The sequence below is a fragment of the Maylandia zebra genome, linkage group LG14, assembly GCF_041146795.1.
Source record: "Maylandia zebra isolate NMK-2024a linkage group LG14, Mzebra_GT3a, whole genome shotgun sequence".
Lineage (NCBI taxonomy): Eukaryota > Metazoa > Chordata > Actinopteri > Cichliformes > Cichlidae > Maylandia > Maylandia zebra.
Genome location: NC_135180.1, coordinates 20,552,387 through 20,578,818, shown reverse-complemented (window position 1 = coordinate 20,578,818; position 26,432 = coordinate 20,552,387). Strand labels below are relative to the sequence as shown.

Sequence of the window (26,432 nt, the reverse complement as noted above, 5' to 3'; positions counted from 1 at the left end):
CGACTATAAACATTATAGGTATGTGTACTTTAGACTTTGCTGCTCTGAGAGGCTCTGCGGGACAGTGTTTCAGTGAATGCAACACTGCCTATTTTACGCACTGTTATACTCTCATTTACAATTTATAACTTTATAAAAATAAAGAAATATCTTCTTTATTTGGCTGTTTCCTTTGATGGTTGCCACAGTCAATCATTTGCCTCCATCCTACCCTATCATCATGCACGTTCTCCTTCACTACATCCATGAACTTGCTCCTGTCCATTTTTGACATCCTTTGGTCCACCATTCCTCCAATGCGCATGTCCAACCCATCTCAGTCTTGGGTCTCTACCTTTGTCTCCAAACTGCTCCACCTGAGCTGTCCCTCTGGAGTAATCATTTCTCATCATGTCCATCCTCTTCAATCTTAACACCTTCATCTTGGCCTCTGGTCTTTGTCTTCAAACTGTGCATCAGAGCAGGCTTCACTATTGTCTTGGAAACCTTTCCATTCACTCCTGATGTTATCTTTCTGTAACAAATCACCCATGACACTTGTCTCCACCCACTCCACCCTGCCTGATCTATCTTCTCACTTCTCTTGTGCACTCTCTGTTGCTTCGGATGGTTGACTCCAGGTATTTAAACTATCTGTACTCCCTGCAGCTTCACTGCTACACCTGTCCGCATCACACGGATGTATTCTGTCCTCCTTCCACTGACTTTTTCCCCACTCCTCTCCACAGCATGCCTCCACCTTTCCAGACTCTCTTCCAAGCTGATCCTTGATGTAATCCCACCCCCACTTTTAACGTCACTCCAACCACACACCTCCCCACTGCCTCACTGCCCTGCACCACCCTCACATACTTCTCTGCCGCTCCAAACCTCCTCATGCAGTCCCACAGCTCCTACCTTGGCACCCTGTCACATGCCCTCTCATATCAACAAAGGCAAAGTGAAGCTCCTTCCGACCTTCTCTACCAACTGTTAAAGACAGCAGTTGAATGTGCAAACAGATATTAATTGCTGGACCATCATGTGCAGTTTTTATAACAGCTTGTTATTGTTGCTTTATTCAAAGAACAACAACAACAAACAAACAAACAAACAAACAAACAAATCCTCCAGAATTCACTCGAACCTCCCATAAACAAAGTTGTAAATTACAAACAGCCTTTAAAGCATCACCGCCTCTAACGCAAATCATTGGCTCAGAAACCACCGCGGATTCATGGGAGTAGTAGTTTATTTGTATATGTGACTACAGATCATATAAGGGAAAGCGTGGTGCTTTGATTCTGACATATTTATGATATATGAGTGCAAAATAAATAATAGTGGTATGATCCACTCTTTTCTGAATTTAGATGGAAGCCAAATTAATGTTTTGTTTCCCACTCATGTTTTTTTCCCCTGTGGTAGAGACCAAACGAGCGCCGCTTTCATTCACGTCCGGACCTGAACATGCACACAATGATTGCTGTGATCTTTAATGACACAGCGACATCACGCGGCTAAAAGCAAAAACGCACACAACCATAAAGCGTACTGAGCTACAAAGAAGAGCAAAATGATTTGTAGGATGAGTGTTTTATTCCAGTATAACAACCAAAGACTAATGCAGCATAGATTAAAAAACAATACACTTTGGGTTAAAGTAAGATTCAATAAGCTTCTCAGCTGTATAAGAGGTGAATGAGCTCTACCACCTCCTCCATATGGGGTAGCTCAAAAGTGGGACGGCCAATATCAGAAGGTTCTGATTGATAATCAATCTCTGTCTCCCCAGTCCTTGTGTCAAAGTGTCTTTGGGCAGCCAAAGTTATTGCATAAATTCAAGTTGACAGTGTGTGTGTGTGTGTGTGTGTGTGTGTGTGTGTGTGTGTGTGTGTGTGTGTGTGTGTGTGTGTGTGTGTGTGTGTTGTGTGTGAATGTTATATAAATACCATTCCCAGATCAGGGCATTAATATACCCACTTCCATATTCTAAGGGCCAGCTGGAGGGCCAGCTCTGTTCTAGGATGCCCTCTGGTCCCAGTGGAGGTGGTGGGTGAAAGGAGAACGGTGGCTGAGCTGTCATCCTTGTTGGACAACATCTCCCACCCCATGTAGGAGACTCTGACAGCACTGAACAGCTCCTTCAGTGTCAGGCTGCGGCCTGTGGAATGGAGAGATTTCGCAGGTCTTTCCTCCCCACTGTTGTCAGACTCTACAACACACACACACACACACACACACACACACACACACACACACACACACACGCACACGCACAACTCTTGCCCTTTCTCCTTGATGTGTAATTTCCCGATGTACAAAAACTTAATGTTTCATTGTATTTCATAATACAATATATAATTGTATTATGGTAAATGGCCTCTATTTGTATAGCGCTTTACTTAGTCCCTAAGGACCCCAAAGTGCTTTACAATACATTCAGTCATCCACACATTCACACATAGGTGATGGCAAGCTACATTGTAGCCACAGCTGCCCTGGGGCGCACTGACAGAGGCGAGGTTGCCGGACACTGACCACCACCAGTAGGCAACAGGTAAAGTGTCTTGCCCAAGGCCACAATGGCTGAGACTGTCCGAGCCGGGGATCTGACCGGCAACCTTCCGATTACAAGACGAACTGCCAACTCTTGAGCCACGATCGCTGTATTATGTACATATTATCTAATTGTAGTTCCTTCCAATTTAGATGATCCGAATGATATAGTTTCTTTCCACGGTGTTCCTGTTAATGAAAAACTACAAATTTACCCCAAAGTACTAAAATATCGATATTTTAATATGAGAATCGATTCTAGAACATAAATTACTGGCATCAGAAGAATCGATATTTCAGTATCGATCCGCACACCACTATCCCTCACAGTTGTACTGACGTGTGGGAAGTGGAAGAGGACAGTAGCATTGAATTTCTCGAAACCTGTCACCCCACCTCGAACACATATGATAGGCTGCTTTTGTCTTTGCAAACAACAGGCACGATTAGAGTGTCCAGCTTCAGAGGGCTAGGAAATAAATGAGTCTGTTTTTTGCTAAATCATCATTGCTGTCGTCTCTGTCCTACCCTTTTCTGATTACATCACAGGAACATTTCGTTTTTGTTGTTTTATTTCCCACAGAGTAGGACTCTAAGTTAGGAGAGAAAGATGCCTTTACAACAACAGCGGTTAGTTTCGAGCTTAGTTTAGTTTAGAAGTCACATGAATCATCAGGCATAAACCACGCTTCTTTTATAAATTTCACAATCAACAGAGATAAGAGAGAAAAGCATCCAGAGGCAAAGCGTCACCGCCTTGGATCCTGATTGTGCATTGCCTGTTATGTTGAGAAGATGAGGGTGAGAAGCTTTAAGGTTTTCATGCATTTATTCAACAGTCTGCACAGGAATATTCATTCTTTCTATTGGACCGAGGTGAGAAACAACCCATACTTATGTCAAGCAGCATCATGATCCAATAAAAGAATGATTCACATAAATCCATGAGTATGGGTTATAGGTAACAGTTTTCAGGGGTTTCACTATCACGCACGCTATGATATGGTACTACATTATTGAAGGTCACATTGCCTCATGATTGGTAATTTGGTGATGGGAATGGTCATTTGAGGGCTTTTAATGATATGTTTGAACTGTTCTCTTTCTAGAGTGGAATGATTGTCCAGTGTACATATTCAATGATTTTGACAAACAGACAATTAAAAAGATAAGACACACTAGCAAAAGATAAGAAGAGAACATGAGCAGATTTCAGTCTCATGTTTTAACTGTATTTTTTCACAGCAAGGCTAATGACATTTGAATGATTGTTTCTTGAGCTCTGATAACCTTGTGTATTGTTGTTAATGAACTCTTCTTCCTTTGGCAGCTTCCTTTAGGGGTTGTATGGCTCCATCCCACCATATCCACACCATCCTTTGTGATCATTTTCATGTGCTAAGAGCTTTGTGTTCATCCATTCAAACCATCCAGCCTCATCTCTCTTAACTTTGTTTCCAAATTCACTCCACCTGAACTGCTCCTCTGATACATTCATTTCTCCTTTCTTATTCTAATCATAAAATATTACAGAGCATTAACATAAATTCCTCAAAACCCCCTAAAACATTGAACAGAAAACTAAAAACCAAGGGTCCAAGACTCAGGGAGCAATTCTTTGCCTCCCTCTCTTCTCTCGTTTTCTGTTAATAATGACACGCCTGAAGTATCATTTGACCTCTAAACGAAGCTGATTATCCACAACAAGTGTGTTCTTAACCACTGTTGTTGTAAAAGCATCTATCTGTTCTGACTGTGAGTCCTACCATGGAGAAAAAAAACCCCTATATGTTCCTTATAAAGTGGTCAAAAAGGGTAGGACAGAGACTTCAGCAATGGTGATTTAGCAAAAACCTACTTGTAACTGTCATTGTCATGATGACCCTGAAACCCGACACTCCTAGCACTGCTTATTGTTTGCAAAGACAAAAGCAACCCATTGTATGTGCGAGAGGTGAGGTGATAGGTTTGGACAAATTCAACGCTAGTGTCCTCCTCCTCTCACACGCCTGTACACCTGTGAGGAAAACTTCACGGGCAAGTACGCACACTTTTTCATTTTGTTTGATTTATTTTTTTGCTTTAAATTCAGTTTCAGTTAGTTTCCAGATGCGATTCTCTTATTTCACTTTTGTTTTTAATAGTTTGAAACTGTTTGGTATTATTTTAGTTTTTATTGGTCTTAATCTTTTTAATTATTATTATATGGAGGGAGTAAGTCAGTGGCAATATTTAGGAAAATGTGTACAGGTGTTATAATAAAAAAGCAGTAAACTCCCAGTGGTGTGGACACCCAGAATCTCAAAAAAGTTCTGATAACATTTTTTTTTTTTTTTACCAAACTAACATAAACTATATTATAGCTCATTGTTATTTATAGCTAATCTTAGAAAGACTGTTCAGTACAGAAATTAAGCCCAACAATCATGTTTTACAGTCCTGTGGTCTCAGCCTCAGATACTTACCAAATCAAAGCTCATATGAAAACAAACAAATGAACGAAAGATTTCTCCTTCATTTCTGTCAAACGAAGCTGTATGAAACATTTCCAGCGGTTGGTGTCATGGTTGCTAGGCAACCTGGGCAGCATGATGGAGGCCAGACTGTCCCATTTCACAAGCCTCAAACTTCTGGCCTTAGCTTTCTTTGAGTACGCGGCCCTTGTGGACCGTTAAGGCTGCGTACTTTAAGGCTGCAGACCCTGAATTGGGATACAGCCATATAATACTGATGACCAGTGGCGGTTTGGCGCGCACACACACACGCGCGCATACATAAAACATATTAAGGATTGTACATTAACATAAAACTGTTGTCGGAACTAATTAATATTAAAATCTGTAACATAATGTATTGTTTGGAGTTTTGTCTGTTACTGTTACTATTTTTACCATTTCTTTTTGGAGCAACTGTAATCCACATTATTTCCTTAGGGATTAATAAAGTATTCTGATTCTGATTGTTTCAGGTTACATGACCTGCCATTATCCAATGACACATCTGCTTACCTGTATCTTTTGCTCGTTTCTCCTCCTCTTCTTTTCTATTTTTTTCTAAAACTAAGCACCTGATGGCTTTGAACTTTTCTTGTCCACCTTCCATTGGTTTTAATTTTGCACTCCAGTATGAAGATCCCCCATATCGAGGATTGCCACAACATAACCTAATAGACCTACACCTTAGTTCACAGATTCACTTTGTTTAAGGTGTATTTCTGGGATTTCGCACAACCCAGGATTCAAATCATGAATACATAATAGGCTTGGATTTCAAACATTATGAATGAAATGTGCTCTATTTGGAAGCAGCCGGCCTCCCTCCCGTTTCGACGGGTTGTGTGTGAGACTTTAAATCATCAAACTGTAAATTATAAATTTTAAATTGTTATTGATCCCTTTACCCCGAGTCCTAAAGTGTATATTTATTTTCTTACTCTTCTTATATTTATTGTTTGTTTACTTGCACTGCTGTAACTGGAGCCTCGTCGTGTCGTCTCTCTATATACTGGACTGTATGTAGCGGAGATGACAATAAAGTTTACTTCAGCAGCAAGCAGGCGCACAGAGGACTCTCGCGCTCACTTTTCGCATATAGAATTTATAGAAAAAACATCGGTGCAAATTATAAGTCTGTATTATAATGTCTGGTGTTTTCGTGTTTGTTGTTTTGTTTTTATTTTGTTTTATTTTGCGAGTTGGTTATTAGATGCCGGCGTTTTAGGCTAATAGTTAGGCTAACAGACTTACCTCTCATCTTTTCTTTCCTCACAAAACCGATAGATCCTCCACTTCTTTTAAGTGTCACCCAGCGCAATTCTTAGCATATTTTGGTTCCTGCAAATGGTCTGTCGGGTTATTGTCTCCCCAGGAACACTTCCCTTGTGCTTTTGGGAATCTGTTCTTTCCTATTTCTGTTTTCGTTTTTCCTATTTGTGTTTTGTTTTTTCCTATTTCCATTGTGTTTTGTGCCTTTGCAGTGTTTTTCTTATCGCTGGTGTTTTCTTAAGTTGCAGTCTGTTTGGCCTCATCATCATCAACTCTCACCACATGACAGCTGTGATTGAACTAAAACTGGGTTATGACTTTTACGTTTAAGGAATAGAAACTAATTTTCAAACCTTTATGCTTTGCCTCTTTCCATGTAGCTAATAATAGGGCACATGGCTGTACACAAGCCTGAAAACCACGCACAGAATCAGAATCAGAATCTTTATTGTCATTGTCACAGCATGCTGCAGATCATTTATGATTAAATGCCCTCCCTCCCCCCACCCTGGTGTGCCACCCCACTGACGACAGCCCAGTAACGCCCCTGCTCCTTGCTATTCTACCGAGTAAAACCTGCAAAAGCGGTTCTGCAGGTATCTATCCTCTGGTACACAGGTGTTCGTACTGATCCTTCGTTAGTCAGCGCTAATCTTTTTTTTTTTTCATGGCGTAACTGTACGGTCTGTTCCTCCCGTATACGGACTGTATACGCTATACGTGCTGTGCAGCCCATTGTCAATCCCTTTATTGTTCCTCCTCGGTTACGGTTGGCTGAGGGAGGAGCTCGCGGGACCGGCTGGCTGTCACGCGGGGGGTGTTTATCTGACAGTCTGGCATTCTCCTCCGTGCTGCTCAGCTGCAAGGAAACAAGTGAGTGCAGCCTCACGGGGCTCGCTGTTTGTCTCTTTAAACCAGCTAGCTGTATTTTTATTGTATACGTGGAAATAATGCGTAGTTTCTGCACGCGGAGATTTCGATATCGCTGTAAGCTAGATGTAAATCACAGTCTATAGCGGGGGTGTCAAACATAGGGCACGGGGGCCAAAATCTAACGGCAAAGACTCCGATGTCATACCAAAAAGTGATTTTTGCTATTTACATGTTTGTTATTTGTTTTGTTTTTTCGTTGTTTAAATATTGTTTATACAGCTAAACAGGTATTGTGATATATGAAATAAAGAGGTGGCCAGTTTTTGCAAGCATCATTATGACTCTGCTTTATTGTCCCCACTCCGTGTTTGACATTGTTATCAGCCCAGTCCATTTTATTTCTTGAAATATCTCTACAGAACTTTTATGTTTTGCCGCCAGCTTGTCCAAGTCTCTCTTGAGACTGTTTACCTGGATAAATAAAGATGTATAAAAGTCACAACAGGCAACAACTGATTGCAGCTTCTGAATTTTTGATCTCATTGTGTCTTGACAATGATTTATGTTTAACAGATTATCAACAAATCGTATACAAAAGTTTTTTTGTATAAGTTTTACAGCTTTTCCTGCTGATAAAGACTGTTCCCCCTTGGCTGTTCATTATGGCGCCATTAATAAAAATAATACTAATAATAATTATAATGACAAATAATAAGTTAATAAGTGCTAGTTAAACAATTAAATGACAGCAAAATTCCTGTTTTTTTCTCTCTCTCTACAGCAGGATTTCATTGTCATGTAGAAAACCTGAGATGTACTGTTGGAATTGCACTTCTTTTCCTCAATTTATTTCAGGAATTAAACAGGTAGTTAAACTTTGTTACACTAAAAAAAAAAAAGGGCGATAAACCCTTAATTCTGATTTATACAGGCTGATAGACTACTTCAGTCATTTTGGCTGTAAAACTAAAAAAAAAAAATCACTGAGGAGTTACTATAATGTGAAGTGCACATGGTAAAATCTATGCAGCGCTGATTTCACCATGTGCTGATCAGGCAGCAGTGCCTTGCGACTGTCTTGTGTTACAATGACACACCGAATGTCCCCGTAAAGCTCGTCTTTTTTCTGAAATGGTTTGAATTTTGTCTGTAGCATGAAGGGTAATAAGGTTAAAGAGAGCATGTAAAGAAAAGGTTAAGATGTGGGCCATGATGTAAAATTAGTTTGACATCATTGACCTATTGTGTGTGTGAATGTGTGTGTGAATGGGTGGATGACTGGATATGTAAAGCGCTTTGGGGTCCTTAGGGACTAGTAAAGCGCTATATAAATACAGGCCATTTACCATTTACCATTTATTGGTCTTAGTGTTAGCCTAAAGTTTTGGCCTTCTTATATATAAATAATGATGCTTGTTTACTTCATTTGAACCCTTGTTATACTAATAGGCTGCTGTACAGCTCAGTCTGTATATGATCTTCATCGATTCTGCAGAACGAGGCAGAAAGTGTTTTCTGTACCCAACATATTTTTTTTTCTGCATTTGCTCTCTTACCTTCTGTTAATTAGAAACATAGGTGAGCTGTGATTAATGTTTAATATTTAATTACCAAGAAGCGTTTCAGTTGAAATGTAGAAGTATTTGCAATGAAAATGTTTCACAGCAGCTAAATCCATTCATGTGTGGTTATTCTGGCCATATCCTGCATGTTGTCTGTTTTCTACTAAGCTGGTTTGTAGCTGACTTTGGTCTAGACACGCATTATCATAAATCTTGGCAGTCTGCGGGCCCACCCAGTCATTCTAACAGCAAACATGTTTACTTAGGGTGGTTAACGTATTGCAGGATGAATCAGTGCCAAGAAACCGGTCAAACGGAGACCCAGGAGGAGGTGACGGAACTGGTGTGTCAGGAGGCTGATCTCAAAGATGGACAGTAAGTCACAATGCAATTCACCACATCTGCTTGTGATACCTTTGCAAACAGGAAACCAGGTCAAAAGTTCAAAATCAGTGCAGAGGGATCAGAGAAGCAACGGTCAAATCAAATCAAATCAAATCACTTTTTATTGTCACATCACATGTGCAGGCACACTGGCACAGCACATGCGAGTGAAATTCTTGTGTGCGAGCCCCACAAGCAACAGAGATGTGCAAACACAACAACACAAACGAGCAAAATACAAGAATGGCCAACCTGAAACTAATAAATATATGTACAATATATAATAGTGTATGCATTTCTGGATGTGTATACTAAATATTTTCCTACGTGTGTGTGTGTGTGTGTGTGTGTGTGTGTGTGTGTGTGTGTGTATACACATTTTTACAAATTAAATAGTAAAAAAATAAAATAAAATAATAATAATAATAAAATATATAAAATATACAGAGTTGAATATGTGCAAAACAAGTGGCATTTATATACAGTGTGGAGTGCATAATGTTGAAGTTCCAGTAGTGAAGCTGAGGTGTCTATGACGTGTTCAGCAGTCTGATGGCCTGATGGAAAAAGCTGTCTCTCAGTCTGCTGGTACGGGACCGGATGCTGCAGAACCTCCTTCCTGATGGAAGCAGTCTGAACAGTTTATGGCTGGGGTGACTGGAGTCCTTGATGATCCTCCCCGCTTTCCTCAGGCACCGCTTCCTGTAGATGTCTTGGAGGGAGGGAAGCTCACCTCCAATTATCCGTTCAGAGCACCGCACTACTCGCTGGAGAGCTTTGCAGTTGTAGGCGGTGCTGTTGCCATACCAGGTGGTGATGCATCCAGTGAGGTCATATACGACACAGCGAAAAATCTAAGAAAAACAAACACCGGGAGCAAAGACCTGATCTGTCACCCAGGGAAGCATGGTATCTTATTCCAACGTTTCTTAACGAAACGGTGAATTGAAAGGATATATTTGAACCCAAGATGTTATATTTTCCTAAACCAAACCAAGTGGCCGAAGTAAAGGAAATAGTTTAAAGGATAAGAAAGCTCTTTGGTAGAAAGCCCTGAAGCCAGGCCTTTGCTGCTAATCTTAAAAGATGTGCAGATCAACCTTCGGGTGGCACAGTAATTGTGTGATCCATTACTTAGCAAATTAATTAGCGATATGTGATATTTACAAGCTGTTGGGAAAGAGCACAAAGACAGGGAGTTTAAAAAAAACAGAGGGACGTTAGATACAACATCAAAATAAAAGAGGAAAATGGTAAAAAACAAAGGTTTTTATAATGATTTCTTCTTTTGCTCCTTTTGTGTTCATGCAGAATGAAAGAAGTAACTGTGGGGGATCAGAAGGTGCTGCTAGTCCGCAGCGAGGGTCAGTACAGCGCTGTTGGAGGCAGGTGCTCTCATTACGGTGCACCTCTGATCAAGGGTAAGGACTTAAGTTACGTCTCGGCTATTTATCTTTCTCGCTTTCTTTCACTTTCTAAGTTGCATGCTCTGTGTTAATTCAGGGACGCTGGTTGGTGACAGAGTGAGATGTCCTTTTCATGGTGCGTGCTTCAATGTCAGGAATGGAGATATTGAGGATTATCCAGGTCTCGACAGTCTGCCCTGCTACAAGGTGAAATGGCACTTATCACAAGTTCATCCAGGGTTTTCTTTGTCATGATTCTGGTTTTCTGCTCAGTCACTTCCTGTATTGTGAAATATTTTCTGTTGGCTTTTTTTTTTCTCTTGAAAGCCCTCCTTCTGCCACACCTGTATTCAAGTCGTCTCTGCAGTGTATATATACAAACACCTCCTGCCTAACACTGCCATGTTGTCAGATATTCTTGGTCAAAGGCTTTAAAGAAGTTTGCGAGTGGTATTGTTTGTTTCATCCCTCACTTTTTGTTTACACCTACCTCAATTCAACAGCTGGATTTTTGGATTTGACCTCTGATTCTGTGGCTTCCTGCATTTGGGTCATTTTCTCCATTGTTTATTACATTTTCTCACAAATTGATGGATTCATTTTGTAGCTCACCTGCCCAAAGAGTCGATCAGCTTATGCCATGGTGAGGTGTCCCTCATTCATCTGTCCCATCTCGCTTCACCAGAATCACTACACCTACAGTTTTGGTCAAAAATTGGATCACTGTGATCACCTAATGCGTCTTCACTCAGATTGTGTTCAAGTTCAAGGTCATACATGTTACTTTTACAGGCAGTAACGTGTGTATTGTGATCGCTCATGAGACGATTTGACTAATATACCGTTGAAGTTCTGGTTCCAGTTTAATGTAATTGTATAAAGAATAAAGATATATTAAAGGAGTTTAAATTAATTAAGGGCTCAGATCATTTTAACAATATTTATATTTGAGCTTATGAAAAACATTTAGGAGATAGGCTGTGGTTTTTTTTGCATCTGAGCTTCTCAAACAGGGAACGTTTGATCAAAAAAAGGCAAAAATAATGTATGAAAAGGGCTTTTCTTTCTAAACCTATACACGTCTGGTTCTGTTATCCTATCTCATTATGGTTCAGCAAACTTTCTGCCTATTAAAAATGTTTTCAGGGAAACTATTCTGTTCACCTACAGTCAGGCAACAATCATAAATGTGGTTTCATTTAACAGGTCAAAGTTGAAGACGGCAAGGTGTACGTTTCAATCAACAAAAAAGTAAGGCAGATCAGGTATAAGACGATTAAAATGAACCAAAGTGCACTTTTATGTTGTGTTACAATGCACTGTGTGTTTGTCTCAGTCTCCGACCGTAACCAAACGGGTAAAAGAGATGTGCAGTGTGGTGCCGGACGTCAAACATACTATTCTGCTCATAGGAGGAGGTGAGAACTTTGTAATGAATATGAGATGGAAATATTCATCAGTCCGTTTTAACCGACAGGCAGGTTTAAGGCATGGCAGCTTTTTGTACTATTTAAAGTATTCAGGCAAAAGTGAAGACAGAGACTAGGAGGTATTAAAAAAAAAAAAAATCACAGTCCTGAACATAGAAACTGTAATTTCAGGCCCCGCCTCTCTGGTCTGCGCTGAGACGCTTCGGCAAAATTGCTACCAGGGTCGCATCATCATCATAACTAAAGACTCCGTGCCTCCATTTGATAAACCCAAACTGAGCAAGGTAAGCACCAGGATAAGGGGGTAGATGCCCCATGTGTTTGTATTTCTGTCTTTTGATTTGTGTTTTTCTCTCTGAGTGGTTTTAGTGAGTGGCATTCCTTCTTTCAGGCTCTGAATGTGGAGAGCAGCAGCATCCTTCTCCGGCCAGATGACTTTTATCAACGATACGGGATGGAGATGTGGACAAAGAAAGAGGTTAGAATATATTTTTGATGCACTCTCGCCAAGTTTTGGAAATCAATCTTCTCTTGGGGAATAGTAAGATCTGCGGGCCTTAAGAGGGTCTGCTGTTTGGTAATCGGTGTAGTATTAATAGCAGTTTTATTTATTTAGTATATTTAATTATGCTCAGACTCAACGTGCTTAGCACAGAAGATAAAAACATAAATGCCTGTGTAGGTTTACAATAAAAACAGCAAAATAAAACTAAAATACAAGCGAACATACACATGCACACCCACACACACTTAGTCCAGTTTCTTGGCCTGTGAGAGAAGAAAGGTTTTTAAGTCTGTTTCTGATTGTAGACACAGCTGGAACTGACCTCGGGTCAGTAACTGAAAGTACCCTCAGCACGCTTGGATCTAATTCTGGAGATGGTAAATGGACAAGTTCTTGTATAGCACTTTTCTACTTGAGCAGGATTTTAAATGTAATTGTGTTTTGAGCTGGGAGCCAGTGAAGTGACTTGACTACAGGGGTATGTTTTTGTGTATGTGTAAGGTTTGTGCGTTGCTTTGCAGGTGGTGTCAGTAAATCCAGCCAAGAAGGAAGTGAAAATGAGTGATGGCACTCTGCAGCGTTACGACCAGCTCCTCATTGCAACAGGCTGCAGGTGAGACCGTCTTTAATGAGCAAAAGCAAACGTACATTGTATGTGTCACAACATGTCACAAGTTGTGGTCCCTTTTTAAAATTTTATTTTTTTTGTTCACAGGGCACGGCCGCTCACCTGTCCTGGTTCAGACCTGGAAGGAGTAAAGTTACTGCAGAGTTACGAAGACGCCAAAGACATTTACAGCTCCAGCCTTGGCCAGAAAGTAGTTGTTACCGGAGCGTCTTTCATAGGTTATTAAATAAGGTTTCTTTTTTTATGTTAAAGAATGAGACATCTTTCATCTTTTTGCCCATCGGGGTTGACGTGACGCTCTTTGCTCATAGATATCTGACAGCTATGGCACACAAATGTGCACGTCGCTGATGTGTTTTTCATTTGCATATTAGGTATGGAGGTGGCGTCCTACTTTTCAGACAAAGCTGCCAGTGTGGCTATGGTTGGCACTACTCAATACCCGTTTGAGCGCACTCTGGGGTCAGAGATCGGCCAGCTGAGTATGCAAGTGCGCGACTATGATGACAACAGTTTTCAGTGCTACTCTTTTGGATTTTTTTTAATTAACATAATTAAAACACAGTTTTTCACTTTCAGATGTTGGAAGAAAAAAATGTGAAGTTCCACATGAACGATCGAGTCACCGAGATCAGAGGAGAGAATGGGAAGGTATCTCTGCCTGCCATTATTTTCATGACGGACGGTTTGGTTAATGATTGTAGAACAGGAATACATGTCACCCGCAGCATTAGTAACAAAGATCAAACATCAACCCTCATGGTATCGCTTGTAAAATAACCCATTATCTCTGAAGTCTAATATATTCTGCTTAAACAGCCATAACTGATGTTTTTTTTTTGGGGGGGGGGGGGGGGATTTTCAGGTGAAGCAGGTGGTGTTGAAGAGTGGTGTAGTCCTGGAGGCTGATGTTGTGATTGCTGGCATTGGTAGTTATTTTTCTACTTCAGTGTTTAGGTCTGCCTGAAATGCAAATCAAGTTTGGGAGTGTTTGAGTGTGGAGACGTTTGGATGTGTGGTGTTTGCTAACATTGCTTTATGAGTGATGACTGTTTTAAACAAAGTCAGACAGAAACTTCCTGTGTAGTTCCACCAATATCAGAGTCAATTATATGTTTTTCAGGTGTAATCCCCAATTCAGACTTATTGGCAGGAAGCGAGGTGGAAGTGGATTCAAGGAAAGCTGTGATTGTTGACAAGGTAACGCAGCCTGTAGAGGGCACAGCCGAACTTATGCTGATATAACTAAAGCATAAAGCATGGCACCCAGAGGTGTCTACGTTTCTTTAACTGTTACCGTAAGCTTTGATGGTGAGCCAGCATCGTCAATATGAGTACACTTTTGCTTTTCCTACGTTAAAATTAAAACTTTTGCTTCAAAAAGGTCTCTTTCTTACATTATCTGCACATCTGATGACCGCTAACCAAAATAAACCTGTCAAATCAACAGTCTGGTTCATGACCATAGTAATGTTTCCTCAGTTTAAAATAAATAAATAAAACAGCTTCACAGCATCTAACAGAGTTATAAACACTCTCAAGGAGGCGAAAGTGTTATTTTCAAAGTCTACAATCAAGAGACAGCGTCATGAATGTAAATGGAGAGAGTTTACATCAAGGTGCAAACTACTGATTTCACTCAAGGACATGGAAGGCCAGATTAGACGTTGCCTGAAAACATACAGAGGCAAAAACTAAAAAGAAATATAGCCCTAACTGTGTGCCCTGATGAATGGAGGGAATAGCTGCATGTATGTATTTTACACGTCTTATGTTGAGGTTCTTGCTGTAGCCTTTATTCATCTATTCTAACAGTTCATGAGGACGAACGTACCAGATATTTTTGCCGCTGGAGATGTTACCTCTTTCCCTCTGACCATTCGAGGCGACCAGAGGGTCAGCATTGGTCACTGGCAAATGTCACACGCTCACGGTGAGAGGCTAAAGGACTGTGTTTTTCATTCAGTTGAAAACTTATAATGGATGATTTAATGCCGAGTTAAACCTTATCATTGTCTTTTGTACCAGGAAGAGTAGCAGCTCTGAACATGCTGAAGAAATCCACAAAAATCGAGTCTGTTCCTTTCTTCTGGACTGTTTTGCTTGGGAAGAGTATCCGATACGCCGGTGGAGTGTTGACTTCTAAATGTCACCTTTAAAATGTAATTTTTTTTTTAAGATGAGGCTGTGTTAAATCTTTGTTCCTCCTCTCATTTTCTCTTTCTAGGCTATGGGGAAGGATACACAGAAATTATATTCAAAGGCAAAATGGAAGAAAGGAAATTTCTGGCTTTCTACATAAAGTGAGTGCAGAGTTAGCCCCGAACAGCTGACCATAAGCTCGTCCTCTGTGTGTAAAGTTTCTCACGTTACCCTTTTTTTTTTTTTTACAGGGATGATGTGGTGGTGGCAGCGGCCAGCCTGATGTTCGATCCTGCCGTGGCTTGCATCGCAGAGCTGATGGCTAGAGGCCAAATCTTAACAAAAGCACAGGCTCAGTGAGTGCTGTCCTGCATTTATACAAGTTAGACTGTAAAATATACAAAAATGTTTAGTTCCTCAACTGTAATAGCAGTTACATTTGTTGTTGGTTTCTTCCTGTTAAAAGGGAGTTTTTCCTTCCCACAGTTACCAAGTGCTTGCTTGTCGGGAGTTGTCTGACTGTTGGGGTTTTCTCTGTATGATTGTAGGGTCTTACCAAAAAAAGCACCTTTAGGTGATTGATATATATATGTATATATATATATATATATATATATATATATATATATATATATATATATATATATATATGCTGTGATTTGGCACCATATAAATAAAATTGAATTGAACCATGCTGCTTTCCAGTTACCTTTAAAATTAAATGTTCGAACATCTAATCTCCCATCTAACTGATGGGAGTGACATTGACTTCTGTATGATCAGAAGCCATATGCATTGCCCCCTGCTGGTCACTAGAAAAACTGCAGCTTCTGCATTGGCGTCACTTTTTAGCCTTGGAAGTTATATCCTTTTCTTTACAGACTAAAGACAAACCCTATGCAGGACATACGGGATGACATTGTCTGTCATTTATGTGTCATGTTGAAATCCACTGGTGCCTCTGTTTGCTTTCCACTAAATTCTCAGAGGAACATCTGGTCCTTCAGATGCTAAATTCTTCAGTATGATTTATAGGTTAGCTGCTTATGGCATCTGTCTGCCACATGGTGTTATGCAGGAAGTGAGAAGTGTATTATTGGAGTGTTTATGCTAAAACAACCTGCAATCTAAAACATGAAAAATACTTAAAGTAAAATTTGATGACAACTATTATTTATAGCAGTTTTAACCACTACTGTATGCTACCGAAACCAACCTTAGTTCATGTTTTAAAAAATAATAAACCAAGCCACTAGCTTATAACATGAAAGCTGCTCAGTGTTTAATTTTTGTTTTCTCCTCTTCTCTTCTGTTCAGAGCTGAAGACCTGAGCTGGCTGCAGATATAACCAGGATTTACGCCTCTCAGCGATGAGTGATGTCATCTCTTGCTTTGGTTTTCTCTCCTTCTGTCTGACATGACATCAATTAATCCACTTTCTGCCTCAGGCTGCCTGGAAACCAGCCGGCCTCTCTTATCTGCTCTTATTAAAGAGCCATGTTACTATAGTAGCAGTCACAGCTTTATTGAATTCTCTCTTTGTGCACAGTGATCTCTTTAATGAGTTTATTTTTATGTTTTTCTGGTTGCTTTACTAAAGGTGTGATGTCTTAGGAAGGTACAGTCTGTAGTTAAGGTTAGCAGGCAACATTAAATTGTGACAAGAAAAATCCCCCACACATCTACTCCACCAGCAGCCTGAATCCCTGGGACAAGACATGAGGGATCTGCGCTTTCATGTTGTTTACGCTAAATTCTGACCCATCTAAACCTCGCAACAGAAATCATCAGACCAGGTAACATTTTACATTCTCTTGTCCATTTTTGATGAGCCGTGTAAACTGAAGCTTCAGTTTCCTTTTCTCAGCTGACAGGAGTGCCACCCAGTGTGGTCAGGGCTCTAGACTAACTTTTTGCCATGGGCACAAAAGTTAGGCGCACACAAATTTTATAATAATTTATATAATATAATGTGTTTTTCTGGATACACTGTGCTTTTTCAGCATTCAAAGATTGATGACACCGTGTCAGAGCACTGGCTATGAATTTCAGAAGGATCAGGCCTTAACTTAACAGAAAAGTTAGCAATAGTTCTTTTCCTATTACAGCTACATCCACTTCTGTCGTGCCTAGGCTGCTCACTAGGGCTGGGTATCATCACTGATTTCTATAATCCACTCGATTCCGGTTTTCAAAGTCCCGATTCGATTCAACTTAGCCTCAGACAGTCAGAAATATTATAATTCTGATCATTTATCAGTACTGACTTCATCAGAATTGTGAACATCACAGCAGATGCCTTTGTGTGAAAGTAACTGAGAATAAAACACAGAAAAACATGAAGGAGATTTTCCTGGTCTGGCTTTTTATAGCAGATAACCTTAAAAATATTCTACAATGTTCTGCATATAAAGTTTAAATTTCTTCAGTATTGAATAACAGAAAAAATAGGCTTTCTTATCTGAGGTCATTTAAGTGAAAAAGAAAAAGACAGCAGCCAACAGCGCTATAAACAACGGTAGACTGGTGGGTAATAAGCGAATGAATAAAACTGTTCTTGAAGTAAAGAGAGCTAGAGAGAGAGCCAGCTGTGCATGAAGTGTGATTTTAATAGTCGTGGAAGCAAAACAGCAAAATTCATGACGACATTGGTCAAATGTGAAGCGCAGTTTGCTGCTTCTTTTGCTGCTGGCTCGGTGAATTTTGGTTGGAGAGAGACAAAACCTGCAGCTCAGAATCAGCGCAAAAAGACGTAATCACAGCGCGGACCGGACGCATCAGGATCGTTAAGCTCCGACAGCGTGTCCGTCTACGGGCCGTCGGGTGAGAAAGCCGAGAAAGACAAAGTTGATTCTGATGCGTCGGTCCGTTCTGTGTTTACGTCTTTGTGTAGAATCCGTGTACCTGCTCTCATCTGCTGTATGGTTGTTGTTGAAATGGTTTTGTGAGCTTTAATCTGAGAATCTGGCGTTTCTGGCCAAACACAGTTATATTTAAAAGTCGATTCAGGATTTAATGAATTGATATCACTTTATTCAAGCTACTCACCTCCCACTTCTACCTGCACTTTCAACTGGACCACGGCCAATCAGAGAGGTCCCGCCCCTGACTATCTCTGATTGGTTTAGTCCACGATAGGGGCATAATGTGTGTCTGTTGTTGACCACAGGGAAGGTTGCAGATTTTTTTTTTTTTTTGCTACCCGAACAGTTGGTCGCACAGGTGCAACCGAATATTTTTTTTTAGTCGCACCACTGAAAAATTTGGTCACATAGCCCTGGTGGTCCTCTGCTGCTGTAGCCCATCTGCATCAGGGTTTGAGATACTGTGCTCCCAGAGATGCTTTTCTAGATATCTTGATTGTAACCAATGGTTATTTGTTACTGTTACCTTCAGCTTCAGATTGAAGCTGTCTGGTCATTCTCTTCCAACATGAACGAGGCATTTTTACGCTGAGTACTCACTGGATATGTTCTCTTTTTTTAGACCGTTCTCTGTAAACCCTCGAGATTTCTATGTGGGAAAATCCCAGCAGATCAGCAGCTTCTGAAATACTCAGACCAGCCAGTTTGGCACCAACAATCTCATCACATTCAAAGTCACTTAAAGCAGCTTTCTTTCACATTCAGACACTAAGGCTACGTTCACACTGCAGGTCTTAATGCTCAATTCCGATTTTTTGATCAAATCCGATTTTTTTGTCTCCTCATTCACACTACAAATAAAATGCGACAGCAAACGTGCTCTAGTGTGAACGCTCAAAGCGGCCCGCATGCGCAAAAGAAGATGTCACACACAACGCGCTCTGTTTAGACCAAGAACAAACAGTATTGTTTGACTGATGGCCGTTAATATAAAGACTTCGGACTTTACGTTTCCCAATTTTTGCTTTAAGTTATTTTGTTATTTACATAATAATGTAAATAACCTAATAATGATCCTTATTGCTGTTTAAGAGAGGAGCGGTGCTTCAAAGGATAGCTGCAGATTTCTGTCAGAATCTGCAGATTATACAGTACAAATAAAATGTTTACGTTGTCTTCCCAACAGTTTCACTGACATCTACACTGGATGGCTAGGAAGCGTTCGCGATGTCTTCTCGGGCGCTGATAATTGGCTTCAGTCTTGTGTCGGTGACGTAAAAGGCGGATTTAATGCGACTTGACCGTTCAAACAGCAGTCGCTTTCTAAAACATCGGATATGTATCGGATTCAGTACCACATACGAAAGTGACCCAGATCGGATTTGAAAATATCGGATTTGCGCCGTTCACACTGTCATAGCATGATCGGATATGGGTCGCATAGGGTCAAAAAAATCGGATTTGATGCGCTTTAGCCTGCAGTGTGAATGTAGCCTAAGTTTGAACATCAAGAGATAACCAGCTGCTGTGATTGGATGATTCAATATTTGTACAGTTGAGCAGGTGTACCTAACAAAGTGGCCACTGAGTGCATTTGGATGTTTTTATGAGCTGAAAATGTTAAGACTTTATCAACTTTCTCAGTTACTTAAATGTCTTTCATTTCATACTATACACTCAAAACTTCTTAAACACACACGTCACTACACTTCACATGAGAATACAACATTTACATTTACAACATTTACAAAACACTTTAAAATACTGCCCATGAAAGATAAATAAGATAAAAAGTTTGTTTTTGACCTCTTTTTTTATGTGTACTGTAGTGCCTTAATACATTATACAACAGAGTTGTAGCTCATGTATTCCTTATGATATGAGAAAGTGTGCGGCATCTTTAAACATGTTTTAGTTCCTTAAAATAAACAACTCCTTTATGGTGGTAAAGATGTTAAAAATGTGCGACACTTTTCTGTTTCAACACCCCTGAATGTTTACGTCATTTCGTATTTAACACTGTCAGCCTGTCGGCAGCTGCTCGTCATGCATCCACTTCAGTACCTGAATGTTGCTGTTTAAATCCCCTATAATGCAGTCGTTTTATTATGCTGTTGTAAAATTCCATGTCAAATATTAAACACGGGTTATTATGTCATTAAGTATTTCTATTTCCACTTCTGTAAATGTTGTTGTTCACATGGTAATTATGACATCAGCATAAAGAAGCTCAAACTCTGAGTTGATAGTGTTACAGAGAAACATACTTGTTTTCTACAAAAATACATTTTATGTCTAAATATGAAATATGGAGACACGTCACTGGCCACGATCTGTGAGATTATCTACAAGATTCCCCATTAGTTAGTAAAATTATGTCTTTATAAAGCCGAAATTCAAAAATAACATTTCTGTTAAGCCTTCAGATCAGTCACTTGCCTCTTCATTTGCTTGTTTTAGAGCACTGCTTCACGGAGGATCCCAGTTTGTCAGCCAGCAGAAATGGGTTGAGGTGGCAATACTGAGAAGATAAAACTATGTTAATATCATAACTTAAGCACGCTGAAGCGTTAACTCTTTCCCATATCAAAACACCAATTAACGACCTGTACCTTTAATAATGAGTTCTGACATCTCAGTCAATATCACTAAAAACGTGATTTGACGACCGCTCAGCTCAGAAAAGAGCTTCAAGAGTTTTTCTTAGTTCGCTCTCAAGGGGTAAAAAGTTAAAATTTAAAAGCATTTTAGCCACAGTGAACTTGTGGTGTTGGATACCTCTGGCGTTGTCTCCGACTTGGACTCCTGTTTATCCAACATCTGGATTTTAAAGTCGGAGGAGAAACGGGAACTCTGGAGGACTGCTGCCATCTCTCCGTTTACCTGCACTGCTACGTCTTTCTGTGTAAGAGGAAAAGAGTTTAATTGGATATACATGTCGTTTTTCTGAAATTAAAAACCATAACACTTCCAGACTAATTATCACCTGTGTTTTTAGAATAAAAGCAGGTTAATAAATGTCTCTGCGTACATGCTGATAAGAGAAAGGGTGCCTTTTATACCTTGAAGCAGTGGGAGGAATCAAAGTCCAGCTGATCTGGGAATTCTGCCAACGTCCCTTTATAGGTCACAGTAGCGTTTGACATCGCTGGACTTCTGGGCAGCTTAAAGAGCCTGTAAGTGCCTGAAGCATAACTGATGTCGCCTACAAAATGAAGAGCTTGCTCAGTTGTGAAATCAGAGTGAATGCTGTCTGAAAATGTGCCTCTTTGTTACCTGCTTTTGCTTTGAGCTCACTGTTGTAGACCACAATGTGGCTCGCTGAGATGAGGTGTGGAGAGCTGAAACCCATGCTGCGGGCCAATGAGATTAGATCGGGCCAAAACAGAGAGCCGCCCATCCCCTCACCTAAGTCAGAGGAGACGGGGACTGAAGAGTTATCGGTGACGGCAGAGATGGTTGGCTTTGAATTAACTGGATTTAGAAGTAGTGTTTGTTTTACCCCACAGGACTGCGTCTTGCTTCATGTGATCAGGGATGATCTTACTGGCAAACATATCACTGAAGTAAAGCTCACCTCCCTCCTGTATGAAATAAGTGAGTGCACCTTGTATTCCTATATTTCTTTGTGTGTGTGTGTGACAACATGTTAACATTTATTTGTGTTAATGATGATTCGTCAGGGTAACCTTCAAGACGTTGTAGGCTTGCTGCAGCACCGCTCTTTTATCAGCACATAGACAGATCACACAGTTGGATCTGAAGAGATTACAAAGAGGGGAAAAAACTTTAACAACCAAATTAAAGCTCCTTTTTTTCACCTGACACCCAACACAACTACATCATTTAAACCTACATCACTACATCCATGGAGTCACTCTGAATGCCAGCTTCGTTGAGGTTCTCCATGTAGCCCTGGACAAATGTGACGTTGGGCTCCTTATAGCCAAACTTATCTTGATGATACTGAACATACTGATGAGCTGCTGTGATCTAAAAGAACATGAATTAACTACATCAGGAAGGGGCAGACATCAAAGTGCCATCTGTGCAGAAACCTGTAATTACCAGCTCCTGTGTCATGTCGATCCCAGTCACGTGTCCATTCGGCCCAACCAGTTTACTAAAAGCATAGCAGTCTCTGCCGGAGCCACTGCCGAGATCCAGGACTCTGCAGCCCTCGAGCTTTGCTGGAAATGGAAGACCACAGCCGAAGAACCTGAAGAGAGCCAATAACACCAGTCATTACAGGAAAACCTGTTGTCTCTAATCAGGCAGTACAGAATGATCCCATAAGTGGGAATCTCAAAAATCTGATTGTCTGGGTCTATTCCATGTCAGCTGACCAAATGCTTCCAGCCTGAGCAAAAGTGAAAAGATCAGGATAAGTGGAAGAAAATCTATGGAAAGATGTGGTGTCTGGTAGTAAGATGTCTAAAGTTTGTGATTGTGATGGTGTTTGGCCTTGCTTTTCTTAAATGAAGTTTGGAAAAATTCATATTTGTGTTTTTTTCACTGCTGATATCTGGTAAGAATAAAAACACCTTTAATTGCTTATGATTCCAAAGCGAGATTTCACCTTTTGGTCACCTCAGGGTGAACCTCACTCAGAGCTTCGGTAACACTTCTGGGCGCTGGTCTGCAGGACGATCCGCAGGAGGCGGCACCTGTCTGCAGATCACCCGAGGACTCCAGCCGCTTGCCGTAGTATTTCTGCACAGCCACATTAACAGCTGTCCTCATGCACGTTTATTAAGACAACGTACAGCAAAGTTGACACCGCAAACCTTTCTTTTGCAGAATACATAAAATAACCTGAAAAGAAACTTATTAAAATCAAAAGAAATTCCACTGGTTATAAATTAATGGCGCCCGAGCAACTATTCTGCAATGCTCGAATAACTGTGGACAAAATAAAAAAAATGTCCATAAACTGTGAATGAACAGAAAGCTGAGCAGTGTCTGGGCGACACTCAGGACTAGAGTACCTTCACATTTTCCCGCACGTCCTCACTGGTCGCCATTTCTTCCGAGAAGCTGTCAAAATTACAAAAACTAAATTCAAATGGTGTGAAAGACGACAGTGGGGTCACGTCTGGCCGTTCTTCCGGTGTGGTCTTTTCACAATAAAGGCATCATTGTTTGTCTGTCGTGACCGGCTTTTTTTTGGCGGGGGGTGGCGGCAAAGCAATCTACATTTGTCTTGATGCATTCTCAATCATCCAGGAAAGTAAATCTCCAAAAGTTGATTCTGTTCACGTGGACGTAGCGTTTTGTGGGAGAAACGTTTCGTCACTCATTCAAGTGACTTCTTCAGTCTCCAGACTGTCCTCGGGTGAGACTGAAGAAGTCACTTGGATGAGTGAGGAAACGTTTCTCCCACAAAACGCTACGTCCAGGTGAACAGAATCAACTTTTGGAGATTTACATTTGTGTTTGTAGTCCCTAGAGAGGAGTACAAAGGACGAAAGAGAAATGACGAAAGAAATAAATGACTTCAGGTCAGAAATAAAACAAGAAGCAAATAACTAATGAAATATTTGGAATGTGATTAAATAATACAACAAATCAGCAAATCATGCTTTTGTTTAAGCAACAAACTTTACAGGATCGCACTCCAACACTGCAGGGGGCAGTAGTGCGCCGGAAACGGGATCATACGGGTATTCGCAAAAATTGCGCTTGTTTAACTTCTACGCATATTTACTGACGTAAAGCAGATTCTTTACCGGGGGTTGAGAAATATCGGACGTAACCGCCGTCTGTGAATACTACTGAAGCTCGTTCATCGTGTGTCCGCCGTCGTGCGTCTATGCAGTTTTGTGTTAGCGCACATCAACCCAACACTGAGGCGGAAAACACGGAGAATAAGAAAGAAATGTTGTGCTAGCTGACTGTGTGCGGGTTAAGGCTTTATCCAACGATAAGAAACACTGGGAGTGAAGTAAGCGAGGTACGTGTTGTTGAATGCATTCTGTTATTGCTTAGTTTTACCTCTCACCCAATCGTTAGCCACCGTGCTAGCTTTAGCAGTTGGCGAAGTTGCCGCTTCCTCCACGCTTGGCCTAATTAATAACAGGTGCTGTGGCGTGAAGTACAATGTGTTACATGTAACATAATGTAGCCATTTATGAATGATATCCCGAGTTTACGCTGTTTCTGGACGAGCTAACAACAGTTAAACGCGGGCAAAGTTCGCCTTGCTGTTGCAGTTTTGTGCCATCCGGGAGGCCATGTTAGGCTAACCTAGCTAGCTCATCAACTGTGAGCACGAAGATGTTGAAGCTACACAGATGAGTTAATGTGAAATAAATGCATTTTCTACCGAATTAAGAAGCTAGTTTTTATTTTTGAAAGGCGTTTATGTCAAAGGCCATTCTATTTTCTAGACTTTGCAAGGCATTAAGCACACGCGTTCACTTTGTGGCTTCTGTTATTTAATCTGTGGGTTGCAGGAGCCAGACAAGGAATTCATGTGCCAGTGTAATATGTTTCTGATCAGTTTTTTGTTTCAGTTAAATTAAATGTAATTTGGGTTTTTTGACATGTAACGCCTCTCTCCTCAGGGTTTAGATTATATACAGTTATAATCAAAAACCTCACTTATTTTAATACCTTGGTTTTTGTCTTTGTTTTGGATAGTGAGGCACCATGGCAGCTGCCTTTCCTTACAGAGGGGTCCCTGCAGCGATGCCACCCGGTGTGCCACCAGGGGTACCAACTGCTGTACCGCCTGGTGTGCCCCCTCCTGCACCTGTCCCAGACTACATGTCTGAGGAGAAATTACAAGAGAAGGGTATGTTGTTTGTATCCACTAAAGCGGGACTTCCATGTTTTGAGCTTTTAGCAAAGATGTTGTCACAAATGGACAAGATTAACTTTGCGATTATTAAATGTCTTTCAACTCTACAGCAAGAAAATGGCAGCAGTTACAGGCAAAGCGCTACTCAGAAAAGAGAAAGTTTGGCTTTGTGGATGCTCAGAAGGAAGATATGCCACCTGAACATGTCCGCAAGATCATCAGGGACCATGGAGACATGACCAATAGAAAGTTTCGCCATGACAAGAGGGTCTACCTTGGGTAAAGATGACTCCTTTATCCCTTTTTAAAAGTCTTAACAAAAGTCGGTGTTTTTTTTACTTCTTGATAACATCTTCATATGCTTGTTCTGTGTCTGTTTGTTGAACAGTGCCCTCAAGTACATGCCCCATGCAGTGCTGAAGCTGTTGGAAAACATGCCGATGCCTTGGGAACAGATTCGAGATGTGCCCGTGCTTTATCACATCACTGGAGCCATTTCATTTGTCAATGAAATCCCTTGGGTCATTGAGCCAGTCTACATTTCACAGTGGGGGTAAGGGAGAGTTTCTATTGCTGAAAACTTTCAAGCCAACTGTGATCATTTCCATTCAATAAAATGTAAATTTGTCTCTTTCCCGATTTTAATCCCAGCACCATGTGGATCATGATGCGTCGTGAGAAAAGAGATCGTCGGCACTTCAAAAGAATGCGCTTTCCACCCTTTGATGATGAGGAGCCGCCACTGGACTACGCTGACAATATTCTTGATGTGGAACCCTTGGAGGCCATTCAGATGGAGCTTGATCCAGAGGAAGATGCTTCAGTTGTGGACTGGTTCTATGAACATCAGCCCCTCAAGGACACAGCCAAGTAAGCAGCCATGGCTCTCTTCACAGACAGGTTTACATATTCAACTGATAAGTTGCTTAAAACATTAATTGATGATTTATCTTTGTCTTGCTCAGGTTTGTGAATGGAACCACCTATCGTCGTTGGCAGTTCACACTGCCTATGATGTCCACACTGTACCGTCTGGCCAATCAGCTTCTGACAGATCTGGTTGATAGAAACTACTTTTACCTCTTTGACCTGAAGGCTTTCTTCACGTCCAAGGCTTTAAACATGGCCATCCCTGGAGGACCAAAGTTTGAGCCGTTGGTCAGAGACATCAACCTCCAGTATGTTCTTTTGCCCTTTTATAAAATGAATATTCTAAAGACTTATTGTTATTAATGTTAATAAAGTGCAGAATTTAAATGTTTCTTGTAATTGTTTGATATTGCTGTTTGATTCCAAACATAATGTGAAAATAGAAGCTGGCGTTTTTGTGTCCTAACTGGTTCCTCTGTATCCTCTGTAGGGATGAAGACTGGAACGAGTTCAACGACATCAACAAAATCATCATCCGACAGCCCATCAGGACAGAGTACAAAATCGGCTTCCCCTACCTGTACAACAATTTGCCCCACCACGTCCACCTCACCTGGTGAGAACTTGAAATACCGGCTGACTGAAAAATCCTTTTTCATTCAAG

The 26,432-nt window shown here is 40.8% G+C and overlaps 3 protein-coding genes across 7 annotated transcripts in view; 2 read left to right on the top strand and 1 right to left on the bottom strand.

Moving 5' to 3' along the window:
• Positions 1–6,900: 6,900 nt before the first annotated feature.
• Positions 6,901–17,571, top strand: aifm4 (apoptosis inducing factor mitochondria associated 4). 3 transcript variants are annotated; one of them, XM_076873178.1, is made up of 20 exons: positions 6,901–7,175; positions 7,957–8,041; positions 9,004–9,112; positions 10,433–10,542; positions 10,625–10,734; positions 11,734–11,778; positions 11,864–11,945; positions 12,129–12,241; positions 12,349–12,435; positions 12,984–13,075; positions 13,178–13,308; positions 13,465–13,580; positions 13,670–13,741; positions 13,956–14,019; positions 14,214–14,290; positions 14,906–15,023; positions 15,119–15,217; positions 15,318–15,393; positions 15,484–15,588; positions 16,550–17,571. In XM_076873178.1, the coding sequence occupies exons 3-20, from the start codon at positions 9,024–9,026 to the stop codon at positions 16,578–16,580; spliced, it is 1,617 nt and encodes a 538-aa protein (XP_076729293.1). In that variant the 5' UTR covers positions 6,901–7,175; positions 7,957–8,041; positions 9,004–9,023; the 3' UTR covers positions 16,581–17,571. The 3 variants fall into 3 exon arrangements, with proteins under 3 accessions (XP_076729293.1, XP_004543853.3, XP_004543852.3); XM_004543796.3 differs by lacking the exon at positions 7,957–8,041 and having other exon boundaries at positions 9,023–9,112; XM_004543795.3 differs by lacking the exon at positions 7,957–8,041.
• A 2,826-nt stretch (positions 17,572–20,397) lies between these two features.
• Positions 20,398–24,109, bottom strand: zgc:153372 (arsenite methyltransferase). Of its 3 annotated transcripts, XM_076873179.1 has the most exons (11): positions 24,091–24,109; positions 23,085–23,133; positions 22,676–22,809; positions 22,165–22,315; positions 21,953–22,089; positions 21,786–21,855; positions 21,599–21,680; positions 21,373–21,504; positions 21,159–21,301; positions 20,875–20,997; positions 20,398–20,617 (listed from the first exon to the last, which is right to left on the bottom strand). In XM_076873179.1, exons 2-11 carry the CDS (start codon positions 23,118–23,120, stop codon positions 20,540–20,542), a joined length of 1,086 nt encoding a protein of 361 aa, XP_076729294.1. In that variant the 5' UTR covers positions 23,121–23,133; positions 24,091–24,109; the 3' UTR covers positions 20,398–20,539. The 3 variants fall into 3 exon arrangements, with proteins under 3 accessions (XP_076729294.1, XP_004543855.3, XP_012772577.3); XM_004543798.5 differs by lacking the exon at positions 24,091–24,109 and having other exon boundaries at positions 23,085–23,315; XM_012917123.3 differs by lacking the exons at positions 23,085–23,133; positions 24,091–24,109 and having other exon boundaries at positions 22,676–23,070.
• Positions 23,821–26,432, top strand: part of prpf8 (pre-mRNA processing factor 8) — a 15,822-nt gene continuing 13,210 nt past the window's right edge. The window contains exons 1-7 of the mRNA XM_014407367.4: positions 23,821–24,049; positions 24,739–24,892; positions 25,009–25,177; positions 25,287–25,451; positions 25,550–25,768; positions 25,864–26,076; positions 26,259–26,384. Coding sequence (XP_014262853.1) covers positions 24,748–24,892; positions 25,009–25,177; positions 25,287–25,451; positions 25,550–25,768; positions 25,864–26,076; positions 26,259–26,384 — 1,037 coding nt within the window. The 5' untranslated portion in view covers positions 23,821–24,049; positions 24,739–24,747. The remainder of the gene's footprint in view (positions 24,050–24,738; positions 24,893–25,008; positions 25,178–25,286; positions 25,452–25,549; positions 25,769–25,863; positions 26,077–26,258; positions 26,385–26,432) is intronic.

Bases quoted from the DNA above. Each gene is read 5' to 3' on its own strand.
- aifm4 (XM_004543796.3), top strand. From the start codon at position 9,024: ATGAATCAGTGCCAAGAAACCGGTCAAACGGAGACCCAGGAGGAGGTG. The intron at 12,436-12,983 runs GTTAGAATATAT...GTTGCTTTGCAG, and splicing joins AGATGTGGACAAAGAAAGAG to GTGGTGTCAGTAAATCCAGC. The intron at 15,024-15,118 runs GTGAGAGGCTAA...CTTTTGTACCAG, and splicing joins GCAAATGTCACACGCTCACG to GAAGAGTAGCAGCTCTGAAC.
- zgc:153372 (XM_076873179.1), bottom strand. From the start codon at position 23,120: ATGGCGACCAGTGAGGACGTGCGGGAAAATGTGAAG. The intron at 20,998-21,158 runs GTATAAAAGGCA...CCTCTTACACAG, and splicing joins ATTCCTCCCACTGCTTCAAG to AAAGACGTAGCAGTGCAGGT. The intron at 20,618-20,874 runs GTATCCAACACC...TTATCTTCTCAG, and splicing joins AGTCGGAGACAACGCCAGAG to TATTGCCACCTCAACCCATT.